The sequence below is a fragment of the Castanea sativa genome, chromosome 5 (genome assembly GCF_040712315.1).
Source record: "Castanea sativa cultivar Marrone di Chiusa Pesio chromosome 5, ASM4071231v1".
Classification (NCBI taxonomy): Eukaryota; Viridiplantae; Streptophyta; class Magnoliopsida; order Fagales; family Fagaceae; genus Castanea; species Castanea sativa.
In genome coordinates, this window is record NC_134017.1 from 61522556 (window position 1) to 61537993 (window position 15438).

General features: G+C 33.2%; 2 protein-coding genes across 2 annotated transcripts; one reads left to right on the forward strand and one right to left on the reverse strand.

Annotated features, from left to right (window-relative positions):
* Nucleotides 1–269: 269 nt before the first annotated feature.
* Nucleotides 270–3182, forward strand: LOC142634392 (pentatricopeptide repeat-containing protein At4g21300-like). Its single transcript, XM_075808682.1, has one exon. It carries the CDS (start codon nt 355–357, stop codon nt 2920–2922), a length of 2568 nt encoding a protein of 855 aa, XP_075664797.1. The 5' UTR covers nt 270–354; the 3' UTR covers nt 2923–3182.
* An 8596-nt stretch (nt 3183–11778) lies between these two features.
* On the reverse strand, nt 11779–12773 carry LOC142636421 (protein LIGHT-DEPENDENT SHORT HYPOCOTYLS 4-like). Its single transcript, XM_075810656.1, has one exon. The coding sequence runs from the start codon at nt 12515–12517 to the stop codon at nt 11930–11932; it is 588 nt and encodes a 195-aa protein (XP_075666771.1). The 5' UTR covers nt 12518–12773; the 3' UTR covers nt 11779–11929.
* Nucleotides 12774–15438: the final 2665 nt, after the last annotated feature.

Below are 15438 nucleotides of genomic sequence, written 5' to 3' on the forward strand. Positions count from 1 at the left end.
AGAAGTGGGTGAATAACATATATTTGAAATTTTTTAGTTAGTTAAACTGTTTTTGGAAGTCAGGTTTGGCAAACTTGAGTTTGGGCTGAAAGTCGAGTTTGACAAACTCAACTTCCAAGCAATATTGATACATCTTGCTTGGAAGTCGAGTTTGTTAGACTCAACTTCCAAGTTCCAGCCCAAACTCGAGTTTCTAAAGAATTAACTAAATAACTTCTTTAGTTTGGTGCTTTCCTAAAATTTTTTCTAAAAACAAGCTATTTGGCAAATTTTGCCTGTTTTCTGGGTAGTTAGACAGAAGAACAAGAAGAGCAGACAGCCTACAAACAACAATGCTTTACTGTTCCACTGAACATGTCTTACTCCCATAAACTCCTATTTTCAATAATGTCTAAACGCTTCACACGAATCTCATCACCCAACTTCATACACACCATTACCAACTGTAACCACATTGAACATTCACGTGTGCTTTACTCGAGCGCTGAACAACATGCTTCGCCAACCCAGTTAGAATCAATCTTGCAAGCTTGTTCTGGCCCTTCTGTTCTTCAACAAGGTAGACAGGTTCATGCCCAGGTCATTGTCAGTGGATATACTTATAGCAACAACAGTGGTCTTCTGGGTGCAAAGCTTTTGGGCATGTATGTTCTTTGTGGCAGTTTTGTGGATGCTAAGAACGTGTTCTATAAGCTTGAACTCAAGTCTTCTGCTTGGTCTTGGAATTGGATGATTAGAGGGTTTACAATGATGGGTTGGTTTGATTTTGCCTTGTTGTTTTACTTTAAGATGTTGGGTTGTGGTATTTCTCCTGACAAATATACTTTTCCTTGTGTGATAAAGGCTTGTGCTGGTTTGAATAATTTAAGGTTGGGTAAGTTAGTTCATCAAACAATTCGGTTGACGGGTTTTGAGTTTGATGTGTTTGTGGGTAGTTCTTTGATCAAATTGTATGCAGAGAATGGTTGTATCGGTGATGCGCGTTATTTGTTCGATAAAATGCCTCATAAAGATTGTATAATGTGGAATATTATGCTTAATGGTTATGTGAAAAATGCAGATAGTAGTAGTGCTCTTCAAATGTTTTTGGGAATGAGATATAGTGACATTAGGCCCAATTCAGTGACATTTGCTTGTATATTGTCCGTTTGTGCCTCAGAAGCAATGGTTGTTTTGGGGACCCAGCTTCATGGACTTGTCATTAGGTGTGGGTTGGAGTTGGATTCTCCTGTGGCTAACACATTGTTAGCTATGTATTCGAAATGCCAGAAACTGTTTGATGCATGTGAGCTATTTGATAGGATGCCGCAAACTGATTTGGTAACTTGGAATGGAATGATTTCCGGATTTGTACAAAATGGGTGTATGGGCGAGGCCTCACATTTGTTTCGTGAGATGATTTCTATTGGTGTCAAACCAGACTCGATCACCTTTGCAAGTTTCCTTCCATCAGTGACTGAATCCGCATGTCTCAAACAAGGTAAGGAAATTCATGGTTACATAGTAAGACATGATGTGCCTTTGGATGTATTCTTGAAGAGTGCACTTATTGATATATACTTAAAGTGCAGGAAAGTGGAGATGGCATGCAAACTTTTTAGCCAAAGTAGCACAGCTGATGTCGTTGTTTGCACGACTATGATTTCAGGGCTTGCACTTAACGCAATGAATAGTGACGCTTTAGACATTTTCAGGTGGTTACTGAAAGAGAAGATGAGACCGAATTCTGTAACACTGGCAAGTGTTCTGCCGGCTTGTGCTGGTTTGGCTGCCCTGAACTTGGGGAAGGAATTGCATTGTAACATACTCAAGAATGGGCTTGATGGGAGGTGTCATGTTGGAAGCGCGATAACAGACATGTATGCTAAATGTGGAAGGTTGGATCTTGCTCATCATACTTTTGAAAGGATGTCAGAAAGGGATAGTGTGTGTTGGAACTCAATGATCACATGCTATTCCCAGAATGGTAAACCAGAAGAAGCCATTGATCTTTTTCGTCAAATGGGGAAGGGAGGAACCAAGTATGATTGTGTGAGCATTTCAGCTGCACTATCTGCTTGTGCAGCCTTATCATCACTCCATTATGGGAAAGAGATCCATGGTTTCATGATTAAAGGTGCATTCAGCTCTGATCTTTTTACTGAGAGCGCACTGATAGACATGTACGCTAAATGTGGAAACTTGGATTCTGCTCGCTCTGTGTTTGACATGATGCAAGGGAAGAATGAAGTTTCTTGGAATAGCTTAATTTCTGCTTATGGGAACCACGGTCATCTCAAGGACTCTCTCACTCTATTCCATGAAATGTTGGAAAACAGAATTCAGCCTGATCATGTCACCTTTCTTGCAATAATTTCTGCTTGTGCTCATGCGGGCCAAGTTGACAACGGAGCTCATTACTTCCGTTGCATGACTGAGGAATATGGAATTCCAGCACGGATGGAGCATTATGCATGCATGGTAGATTTGTTTGGACGCGCTGGTCAGTTGAATAAAGCATTTGAAACTATAAAGAGTATGCCATTCGCTCCAGATGCTGGTGTTTGGGGGACATTGCTTGGTGCCTGTCGAGTCCATGGCAATGTTGAACTTGCTGAAGTAGCTTCTAGACATCTTTTTGATTTAGACCCACAAAATTCTGGCTACTATGTGTTGCTTTCAAACATACATGCTGATGCTGGACAGTGGGGGAGTGTGCTTAAGATACGGAGTTTGATGAAAGAAAGACAAGTTCAGAAGGTACCTGGGTACAGCTGGATTGATATCAATAACATCACCCATATTTTTTCTGCTGCAGATGGAAGTCATCCACAATCTGCTGAGATCTATTCACTACTGAATAATCTTCTTCTAGAGCTAAGAAAAGAGGGCTATGTTCCTCAGCTTTACCTTCCAATGCACCCACAAACCATGGGATTGTGATTACCAGGAAAAATATCAATTTTTATTATCAGAGTGTCAACAGTAACTAATATCTAACTTCATTTTGGTGTCTTGCCAAGGTAAGTGAGGGCATTGCTGTTTTTTGAATTGTGCTCTTCTACCTTCTTATCTTATCGACGGAGATATATTTGAGCTTCTATGATTAAAAGAAGCCTGTGATTGTGATACAAGAAATTCAAATTTTGTTATCTACACTGTATTTGTCAATCTTGTATATAATTATTTTATAAACACAAAAATTGATCTTAACTATATATACCTGTATCAAATTGAAATGATATTGTGTTCTCAATTTAATGGAAAACAAATAATATATTACTTTTAATATATCCAATATGAATTTTATGCTTATCTGAACACGTGAAACAATTTATCTTGATCCATCAATTAGTCTGCTGTTTCTATGCATTTTGTGAATTTTCTGTTTTTATCTATTGATGGTGAGTTATTATGATGCCTTATGTTAAGATTCTCTTTATAAAGTGCTCCAAGGTAAGACTTTCGTCACCCAGGAAGGTGGAAACATCACATTGAAATTCAAGAAAAACACTGTACTTTTGAATAATATGGAAAATGAAATTCATTATGAACTTTGTGACCTAAATAATTTATACAGCAGTCATTTTAAGACCTGAGATTGTCCCCTAAAGATGGTGAGATGGTTCTTTTTTGTTTCTTTCGTTTCCTTTTCTCATTTATGAATATTAGATTCAACTTGGCATGGTGATTGTTAATGGTTGAAACCATAAGATAATGACTAAACAAAAAAGAATGTTTGCAAAACTTAAAGAGTATACCAATCTATGATGTGGCTCCTTAGTGAACATTTAGGGTCCTCTTTGAGATCAACGGTGCTGTGTTTTACTTTAAGTTCAGTTACATAGATGATGACATAAGTGGAAGAAATGGTTGGGCCAGAATTCATTCCAAATTTTTCATCAAATTAATAGGGTTGGCCATGGCCTTAATAAGCTTTGGCTTTACTCTTATGGAGCTTGCTTCAAAGTTTCGATTGGAAAGCCAAATTACAGTGAGCTAATTTGCAATGCTACTCCCTCTGACAATTTGTTGGGAATATTAATTTTTCCATCTCTTGGCTTGTTATTCCTTTTGTTCTCCACATTTCTTATCTCAAGGTACACCCACTTGTGTTATTCTATGATGCAACATGGCCCAAAGATATTGACACTCTACTTTCAACTCCTGCTTATTGTTGAAGAGGCTCAAATTTTATAGAGAGCAAATTTAACCTCTACTCAAGAACTCAAGCAAGGTCCTACTGTGAAGTTGGACAAAAGCCCTTGACTTCCTTCAACATCATCTGCTTCTAGAGGTTTGATTTAACATTCACTCATAGCTCTTTGATGCTCTCTGATTTTTCAGAAGCAATTCATTGTCCTTATAATCTTGTATAACTTTATTTGATGCTTTGCCCAGAAGCTTGGAGTCAAATGCTACTTTCTAAAAAACCTGCCAATTTTTCATTCAATGGGCTGATGTCTTGCAAATCATCCATTATCTTTCTGGTTACTGTAGTGCTATGCAATAGTTAATTAGACTGGTGATATTACCAGCAGGCATTTTCACCACTGATATTTGTCCATCTTATGGAATTAATCTAGTGTCGTTCCCCCCCCCCCCCCCCCCAAATAGAATAAGAAGCTATACATATTGTATCTCAATTATGTGCATATGCAATTTAGTGTGCTATATATTACCACCACATTGGAAGTTTCCATACTTGTCACTTAATTCAGAAGTATAGTATATAAATTATAATGTCTTAAAAGTCAAACTGGGATAACCTTATAGAGATTGACTTCCTTCTAACACATTTTCCTTAAATTTTCATTGCCTAATCAGTCTCATCAGTTCTTAGTACTGTAGCTTGCTTATAACTTTATGAGCGTCCATAGCCTCTTAGCCTTCAGCAATTTCCCATTGTTAACAAATTTTCAGCAAAAATCGACTTAAGTTTTTCCTTTTATTTTGATGGTGGAGTTCAGAGGACTGCATATGATGTATTTGTGGATCATTATGGATTGCATTTGGTCAAACATGCTTCATATTGGTAATTGGGCTTTGTCCATGCTGGGGCTTTGGTTCTTTTTGTTTTGAGTCTAGTTCACATGTGAGCTACCATTGGCTTCTGAAATTAGGCATACTTTCTACATACAAAATGTGGAAATTTGTTGAAAGTATTAGTGTTCAAATTAGTTTTACGGTCTGTTGAGTTGTTGTTGAATTTATATTGAGTTTCAATTAGAACTTGGAAACTTTTGATCCTTCTCTTCTACAGTTTTGAAGTTCACTAAAATTTTGTTGACCATTGGTTATACAAGTCCTAGAGGTAAATTTTAAGGAAGAGTAGAAAATAAAAATTCTATTCAGCTTTATGTAATTTGTTTACTAGTTTGTCTTTACCGTGGAACTCATTGTGAGTTTAGTAATGGATATTTAAAGAAATATTAAGGTAAGAAGTAGACCTCTGACAGGGCCAAAACTGATTTTAGGTTTGTGGAAAACATACCTTCTTCTATCCCTGACACTTCCAAACCCTTATTCAGTTATTATTTGCTTATTGGAAATCTGAGCCATGGATAAAACCAGCATAGACAAAGTTGTGAAGTGATAACAAAATTTGTCGATGTTACTGTGTTAACTTTTCAGTGAGGACAAATGGCTTCCAAAAGCTGTGAATCAAATCATTAATAATGTCTAATGAAATTCATGAAAATTGAATTGGCTCATGCAATCAATGCACTGTGTTTTCAGTTTCATTTAAACATTTGCAGAAATTAATCAACAGAGGGACTTCTTCTTTTTTGCTCAAAATTAATATGAGGACATTGTAAAACTTCAATTCTACACTTGTAATAGGGTTCCTACTTTTTGGAAAATGCTTTACTCTGGCACAAAGTATTTCAGTGTGAAAAAAATGTTTTAAAAAAAAACTAATGAATTGATTCTACTTATAAGGATACCCACATATGCCTTAAGCACCCCCTATTTTTTGGGCACGTATTATAGAATGATATAGTTATCAAATAAACAAACAGTACTAGTCATTTCTTTGATATGTATTCTTGAATTATATAAAATTAGAGAAATTATCATCTTTAGAAATTACTCAACATCAGTGGTATTGTTACTCATCATCTTTATAGAGTGGGTGATGCTTGATTGTGATGTGATGTTAGAAGCACATATAAAAAATCTTTCGAGCATGCTAAGGACACTATTAGTGTGTGGTGGTGATAATGGGCACCAATATGGAGCAATCTCACATATGCAATAATTCCGCTTGGTGGATGTGTTTCTTCACAAAAGTATTAGTATGATTTATTAAACTAATGTTTTATTGAACAACTATATCTTTTGTATAAAATATATCTCTTCATGAAAAGACACGTCTATCACCAACAACCATGAGAGAGTATAAATAGATGGACCCTCATTTGTTTCAAGACATATTATTCTCTTCGCAAACATATTGTTCTACTTTTTTGATCACCACCGTAACGGGACTGCCATCCACATTAGGAACTAATAGACACAATATTTTTCCACAACTTGTTGATGCGCCAAGTTATGAGTGGTGCAGCATCACTTTCACATGGTCTCCATTGCTAATATCACTTTTATTTTGCACCAAATACAAAATGCTATCTCAGCAATTAAGAAAAAGATTGTGGAAATTTTTGGGTAACTAGACTTGTTGAAATCTTAAACTGAGAAGATATTGGAACCCAGGTAGGTCAGATAATGATTTTGTGATTCATGCACATGTTAGCCTGGAGGGTAGAAAATGTTGAACCCTAAAATCACTCTGATAATTTCCTATTGGTAAGTTACATCACTAGGTTAGGCATTCTATTGGAAAACTATAGAGGTAGGTTGTGTCTTGATGTCAACTACCTGTCCCACATGCTAAAACTGTTGTAGAAGACTGGTGAGCAGTAGCCAGTAGAACATGTGCTACATAGCTCCATAAACTTGCTAATTGAAAAAGGTTTGAGAGAATCTGACCGGATTGCATGTTTTTCCTTTTAAAACGGTTTCAACCATGGATTGGTCTGAATTGTTGGGTTTAGGTTCCATTAGCTGGTGGGTGTGTAATTTCTAATGCAATTGATAGGTTTTACAGTTTGGCCTGTGCGGTGGAGATTGATTGATCTCTTGTTACTAACTTACTACTCAAGAAGACTCTAGAATGATGTTCCAAAGAGATTTCTTTAATTTGCTAACTAGTCTTATGCATGCAACAATCTTAGTTTGCCAAACTAGAGTAAGGCAAACTAATATGAAACCAGATTAAAATGAGTAAAGATCAACACCCCTTTCTTTTTTTACCCTATGCTTATCCATCAACAAAAGCGACAATATTTACATGTATAAAAGTAAAGTGACAATATTCTGCCTTAAATGATCCTCAAAGAAAAAAGCTACTACTTAGCAAAGCTTAAACCCACTAATCCTAACACTATGGGGATACAGTACAAGCATAGTTCTTTCTGTGGTGCATATTTTAAATTTTTTTTTTAGTGAATACTGTCTTGATTCCTAATCAATAATTATAATTGTGAAGGCTAGATCTAGTCTCACCAAAGCAGTGTTCTATGTGATCAATAATTACAAAATTTAAAATTCTAGTCCCACTATGCCCTGTTGCCTAAAGAGAGGACCAGAGCCAATCATTGGTTAACCTAATCCAATATCTTACCAGAATCAATTTGCCATTCTATCCAAATGTGAATCAGATTTGGGGTTTTTTTTTTTCTTTAATTTTTTATCAACCAGCTGTCTTTAAGCTGTAACAATATTAAATGGTGCTGGCCTGCTTGGCATGTGTCTGCCCACACAAACATTTGATAATGAGGTAAGCAAATATGTGACTTTTGCTTATAGTTATGGACTCTAACCAATCCATTCCTTGTAGGATTCATGGCAGATTAGAATGTTCTAATTTGGAAGTTTTAAGGATCAATGATGTCATATACATCAACAGTTGTGTTTTGTTTCTCTATGTATGTAGTATTCTATCTGAAATTTAAGCTGTACCTAAAATTATTTGACATCTTATCAACTTCAAAAGATGGAAAATAGAAAGAGAAATGGCTGTCTAAATTGGGTATGTATTATTTCATAGTCATCTAGTTAGACTTCAGTGTTACATTGCTAAAAAGTTCAAAACTTGTTGACAATTGTTATACATGTCAGCATTATTATGTTCAAAGAATTCATCTCTAAATATTCTTGAATATGATATTCTCAATTTGCAGTCATTCGTGTAAATTTCTGTATATGAATGCCAATGCCATGCCATGCCATGCCATGCATTTGTATGCTACTCTTTATGCTACTAGGAAAAAACAACAAAGGGAACCAAAAATATTTATGAAGTACGTACCGCCATTTTTTCCTGTTTGTAGGACAAGATGGCACTAGTGAGAAATGATTAAAGTTTGAGATGAATTAAAGCAGATATGATTATTCCAAATAAAGTAGAGATTTCTACGCCACTACTTTGTTTATAGTAAGGTCATGGTCTTCCGTAAAGCAATTGTGTGGACGTGAAAAGTAGTCTCACTGATAAGTGATAAGTGACCTCCTTAGAACTTTTCTTATCCCAAATTCATACTTTCTTTTAAACTATCAACAATAATGAGAAAAGAAAAGTACCTCATTAAAAATAATCGTTAAATAATGAAAGAGAAACACATACAAGAGAGAGAGAGAGAGAGAGAGAGGGGGGGGGGGAATTGCAAGTTCTTAATGATTTCCTTTTCTTTAGTATTATTTTTATAATTTAATGAATGGGAAAATGTATTCATCAGACCCAGAAGAAATACTAGCCACTACAACAAACAGAGCATCAAGAAACTGCACAAAGTTCTCGTTTTCAATATTTCTATATATAAATAGAAGCTGAAAAAAAAATAATAACAATATATAGGCCTTCATACTTTCAAGGTAAACTTGTTACTTCCATTCTTCGATTCATTTATTAGAACAGAAAATTTCAATGTCGGTCTATTTTGACATACCATTTAGGAATTATAGCTAAATTTTTTATTATTATTATTCCTAAGTATTCAACACATAGTATCATTGAATATCAAATTATTAATTCAAAATCATTTGATATGCATTCTTAATATCATCTTACATATTTATCAAAATATATATATATCATCTTATATAACATATCATATATGAGATTTTGAGTAAATAAAAAAAAAAGTATTATTTAAAAAAATCATATATGATTTTAGTAAATGAAAAAAAAACCACACACATTCTTAATTGAAAATAATAATAAAATTCCATAAGTAGGAAAAATAATGAAAAGAATGGGTTTAGGAAACAAAATAATGATTTATCTATTTACATTTCGACCATAATTTAATAGAATGGTCTGAAATGAACTGAAATTTCAAATGAGATTGAATAAAGGGGTAATTTGTTTTTATTATCTAACTGGAACAAAATTTTCTAATCATTCCGGACAGAATGAAACAAAATTAATTACATTATTTTGAATTATTAGATAAGCATGTGGGGGCGATATGAGTAAAATATTTGTTTACAATAGGAACAAATTAGTTTAGGAGAAGGATCATTAACAATAAGATGAACAGATTAGCGAAAGATCATTCTTGCTAGTGCATTAGCGCATGCATTGGTTAGATTTCCAGTAGAGATGAGATAATGAAGGTGGTGCTAACCACATGCAGTTAATTATCAATGCTGGAATAATTATCAAATATTAAATATACATTTTTCTAATAATTTAAATCTTAGGAGAATTGATAATTTATCATGATATATATATATATATATATATATATATATATATATTATAAATTTTGAAAAATTTGGTAATTTACCAACCAACAATTATAGTATGGTCAGGTATGGAGGAAGGGGATGGCCTTCATTTACTTTTCAAAATTCATCATCCCTCTTATATTTTTGGTTTTTTAAAAAATGTAATTTTAGATATAAATTTACCATAATTTTTTAGTGGAGTTTGTAGTGTGCTTTTGTGTTAAAGATTTAGAATCCCTCTTCCTTTGCCATATGTGTGTATGAGTTTTTGTTCTCCAAAAAATAAAATACATCAATTTAAATAATGACCCCCTAGATTTTTATTAAATACATGTAACACATTTAATTAGATGACTAATGTATTGTTTTTTACCTCTACCTACTTGTATATCATAAATAACTCATTAATTCAAAGTGTATTTAATGCATTTCATAAAAATAGAAAAAAAAATTTACATTTTTTTTTATACAAGATAGAAATTCTATTTTAGCTTAATTTAAGTATATATGTGTGGAAAACTCCCTCTTGAAGACTTGAACTCCAGCTCTTACCCCCTACACTCCACAAATACTTATTCTCAAGCATATTATTTTGCTCTAATTATTCTGATACCATAATAGCATATCATAGAAATATATAAGTAAATATTTTTAATAAAAATTAAAAATATTATTTATTTATTTATTTTTCATTTAGAAAATTAGAGATATGGACATTTTTTTCCCCTTTTAAAAGAAAAAATAAATGTTAATTTTATGGTTAGGAGTTAAAAATATTTTAGCTTTTATGAATGTTAAATAATATACTTTGTTATATGTAAGAAAATAACATTTTTTTTAAATTATTTTATAAATATATTTTGTGTGTAGGTATTTCTTTGAATTTAATTTTTTAATATATATATAACTAGGCCTCTACAGAAATTTTCTAGCTCCACAACTTAGTATGTTACCCAAGTTATCACTAGTTTTTGACACTTGAGAGGATAGAATTAAAATCAATAAGCAACATTAGAAAACGAACATTAAATTTAAATAGTATTGAACATGCCACAAAATAATGAGAGGGCAAGAAATGTAGGGGTTGTTTGGTAACGTTGTTCAAATAATGTTGTTTGTATTTTTTGAAAATATATATAAATAAAAAAATGCGTAAAAATACATGCAATATTGTTTAAAATCTAAAAACATATATTTAAACTTTTATGCCAAACTGCCGTATTTTCTATTAGTTTTTTAGTTTATGTGGTAATTATAAATAAAATAAAATAATAATATTGGGATAATGATGATTAATTTGGATCTACTCATCCCCACGTTAGCTAGCTTTGCTTCGCTCATCTAATCCGAGTGGAGGTTTAAATGATTTGATGTGACCATTCAAAGCAATGTTAGCATTCATTTATCATCATATCCCACGATAAGTGAAAACCAACCCCCTTCTTTTTTTGGAGCGCTTCTTTCCTATTTCCATGGATTCCATGGAGAGAATTAGTAACATTTTTATTTGTTGGTAGAGAAGGGTAAAATGATTGGGATGATGGTCTATTTGGGAAGAGCTTATTTTGTTAAAATTTTAAAAAAATGTTAAAAATATTATAAATAAAACTAAAATAGTACAGTAAAATTTATACATAGTATAAAAAAGTGTAATAAAATTCATGAATAATAATAAAAATAAACTAAACAATAGCAAAAAAAATGAGAGTAACAATCGTTAGAATGCAAAATAAAGTAGAGGAGTAGAGAAACTAGAAACCACTACAGCATAGGAAGAATTCCTTTAAAAAAAGTGCATGAGGGTCCAAATTAATTTTTGCTACTACTTGCTAGGTAACTTATACACGAGCCAAATCATATATAACCCTAAATTAATTACATCGTTAATCATTCGTCAACGCCGGTAATAAGTTCAATAAATTATTAAATTTGAAGAACGTGTCATAAACTTGAATGTCATAAAGTTTTATTTATCATTCTATTGGTACTTAGAATTCTCAGATATGTCAAACTAGAAGTGAAATAATTTGACCAAATTAATATTAGTACATAATAATATCTTTATATCCAAAGAAAAAGGCCAATACAACCACAACCACAAGACAAATATTGTGTCGTGCATCATGACCAAAATAACTGCCATAACTAGAATTAACTAGATAGAAGTAGAACCACAGGCTTCCGAATCCGTAGTGACGTGTGGTTTCCTGGTGCGCTTCTTTTTGTCATAGCCAATCCCTCTAGCCTTAGCCTGAGCATCCCTGACTTCCCTAAGGTACAACCTCACAGCTCTGACGCCAAAGGGGTTAGTCTCAGGCTGCCCACCGTTCTCTTCAAAGGCAGCACGAAGGCGACCTATGAGAGCATCAAGGCTACCCCAAGCTTGTTTCAATGGACATGGACATGGTGCTGGTGGGTTTGGGTGCCCAAAAAAAGGGCAGTTCTCAGTGTGGACTTTGGTCTTGCCGAACTGGTCGAGGTAGCGTAGGAATTCCAGGACATGGGCACCACTGCACCGTGAGAGAGTCAGCGGTGGACGGTGGTTCTTTAGGTACTGACCAAAGGTGTTCCAGTCTCGCCGCTTCTGGGACTCATAGCGACTCATTACTGGAGGTACCACTAAGCCTAACTGGTGGTGGTTTTGGTGGTTTTGGGTCGCAGAGGTTGAACTACTGTTGTTGTTGTTGTTGTTGTAGCGGCTCAGAGAGGCTGCGGCTGCTGCTGCCGCCACAGCTGCTGCCATGTTAGGTGATTGTTTTTGGTTTTGTGGTTTATGTGTATATGTTAACGTTATATATGCTCTTTGTGGAATGTTTGATTTATTGTGGTTGCAAGAAGAGGTAGTCTGAGAAAGGAAAATTTATAAGCAAAACCAGCTCAAGTGCTAAAAAAATTGGGAAAACTGTGATTAGAGAAACAAAGATATATGAGAGAGAGAGAGAGGGAGAGAGATGTATGGTGTAGGAGAAAGGTGAAAGAAGATATATATAGAGAGAAGGAAGAGGGAATTGGGTAGGACTTAGGAATGGGGGGTGTAGAACTGTAGGGTGGTAGAAGGAGATACATAAGAAGGTGACAAAAGAGGGACCCATGAGTGAGAGAGGCCACATCGGATGAGTGATGATTCTTTGAATTATATCGCTCCAAAACGTCATATCAAAAATTTCACCTGCTCTCTCTTTCTGCTATTATGAACATGCACCCTTCTCTTTCTACTGTCTAAGCTCTTTTGGCATCTTTTGTTTTTTTAATGAATAACTCTTTTGGCATCTTGCTTGTACTCTTTATGTTATTCCTCTAACTTGACAATTTTAGCATGTAGATTGGACATAAGAGATTACTCATTTGTAACCTTATTGGAATTCCTCGTAATACTTTTTTTTTTTATTAAAAAAAAACCCTTATTGGATTTTATATTTTGGATCATCATTTTGGGATTTTATAAAAAAATAAAACAAATAATAGAAAAATAGAAATAAAATATATTTAAGTAATGAAAAGAAAAAGAAAAGAAAATAATGGAACAAAATTAAATAATCTTGTTTTAATATTTTAAAATAAAGTACTGGAATGTAACAATATTATTATTATACTTATATTTTAAAATATATGATTGAATTTAGAGGGGTATTTTTGTGAAATTTTCATTAAAATTAACTTCATTTTCTTTAATTTCTCACAATTTTTGAGAAAATGAAATTTTGAGATTTTGAGAAAATAGAGAATAAATATTCCCTTTTATTCATTCTATTATTTTACACTTACACTCTCAATAAGGGAATAATTTATTAAAAACCGTAAACAAAAGGATGAGAGGAACATTCTAAGATAATTCTTTCATTTCATTCATTGATCTCTTCCCAAATATAGTGACAGTGATAGAAAACTTTGAATATATCAATTTTACTATTTTGCAAGTTATTAAAAGGTCAAGCCATATTTTTCTTTGGTAGAATAAGATGGTATTGTGCAAAATGAATAAATACATATAAGAGGCTATTTAAAATAGCTTTATCGGTTTTACCTTAGTTATTGAACATAATTAAAGTTTAATGAGGGTAGCATCTATTTGTTAATTTGTAAGAATATGATGTGCCACACTGGTATTGGAGGGTGTAAGTGAATACTTTAACACTATATATATATCTATTTGTTTATCTTTTATGTGCAATATCATTTTTCAGGCTTCCACTTAGAATATTCAAATAATGAAAGTGTTTTTCGCGTGGATGGAGGAAAGATATGGTATAACTTAGGATGTCTAAACAAGTTAGAATGTTGAACATCATACTTTTGAACATGTTGATGTTAGCATATTCACCTAACCTAGGAACCTTTCCAAGAATTATGACTTTCGCATATTATAGAACAATGTATAAAGCACAAAGTATGTTAATATGCATATCAGCAAAAAAACTTGTTTAAGTAAACATTATTCCCATAGAAAATTTCAACTCTTAAGCTTTCACCTTTCTCATATGATAGGATATGTTTAAATATATGTTGGAACACAAATACAACAGTAAAATGATAAGTATAACTATAAGCGCTACAATGGAATGGGCTGACCCCTTAATTTAGTCCTACAATCGTTTTCTCAATAAAATAAAAAATAATAAAATAATAAAAAATTGTTAACATATATTAATTATAAAGTATCAATTTGAGTAACATAGTATAGAACAAAATATTTTTAAAGATTGAGATTAAGGCGATAAAACATATGTCTGCCCATAACACGCTATTTTTTCTCCCCCATTTGAAATTTGACAAAGGGCTCAACAAAGCCCCTATTATTGAAGATGAAGTTCATAAAACCATCTGAATCAAATGACTTGGTTGTTTTGTCATTAAAATGCTCAGGAATCTTGAATAGAAAAAAAAAAAAAAAAAAATCCTACGTAATAAAATATGCAATCTATATGTCTTCATTTTTAAAATTTCCTCAAAAAAAATAAAAAAAATAAAAGATGAAGACTCTCACACTTATGCAATTACTTTCAATAGCTATAATATTTATTATTGGGTGTTTAATGTTTGGTTTAGATTCAAGCCTCTCTCTCTCTCTCTCTTATTATTTTACTTCACAAATTGCAATTTCATGATACTTATGTAATTTTTGTTTTTTAAATTAGGAAAGTTTTCTGGTTCTTTCGTGTATTTACACTCTAAGTCCCCTATAAACTAAGACATTTATGTTTGGAACCTCATATTAGAATATTCAGTTGGACCCCAAAATGGTACAATAAGCTACATTTGGAAGATTGGGAAAAGAAAAACTACCTTACATTATGGGTAACATCAGCTTTATGTAGGGTGCACTACAAAAAAAAAAGCTGCCTATAGCAGCGTTTTTTTGGTGGTGTTTTCTAAAAACTCTACTATAGGCATATCTATAGCTGCGTTTAGGGGCTCTATAGTAGCAATTTTAAACACTGGGCCTATAGCAACGTTTTAAAAACACCACTATAGGCTCTTGTCTTACAAGCGCCTATAGTGGCATTTGTAAAATGCTACTATAGCCCATTCAAAAGAAGAAAATGAAGGACCTATAGTAATGTTTTACAAATGCCATTATAGGCGCTTGTAAGTCAAGGGCCTATAGTGGCGTTTGTAAAACACTAGTATAGAGCCCAACCCAAAAAAAAAAGAAAATGAGGGACC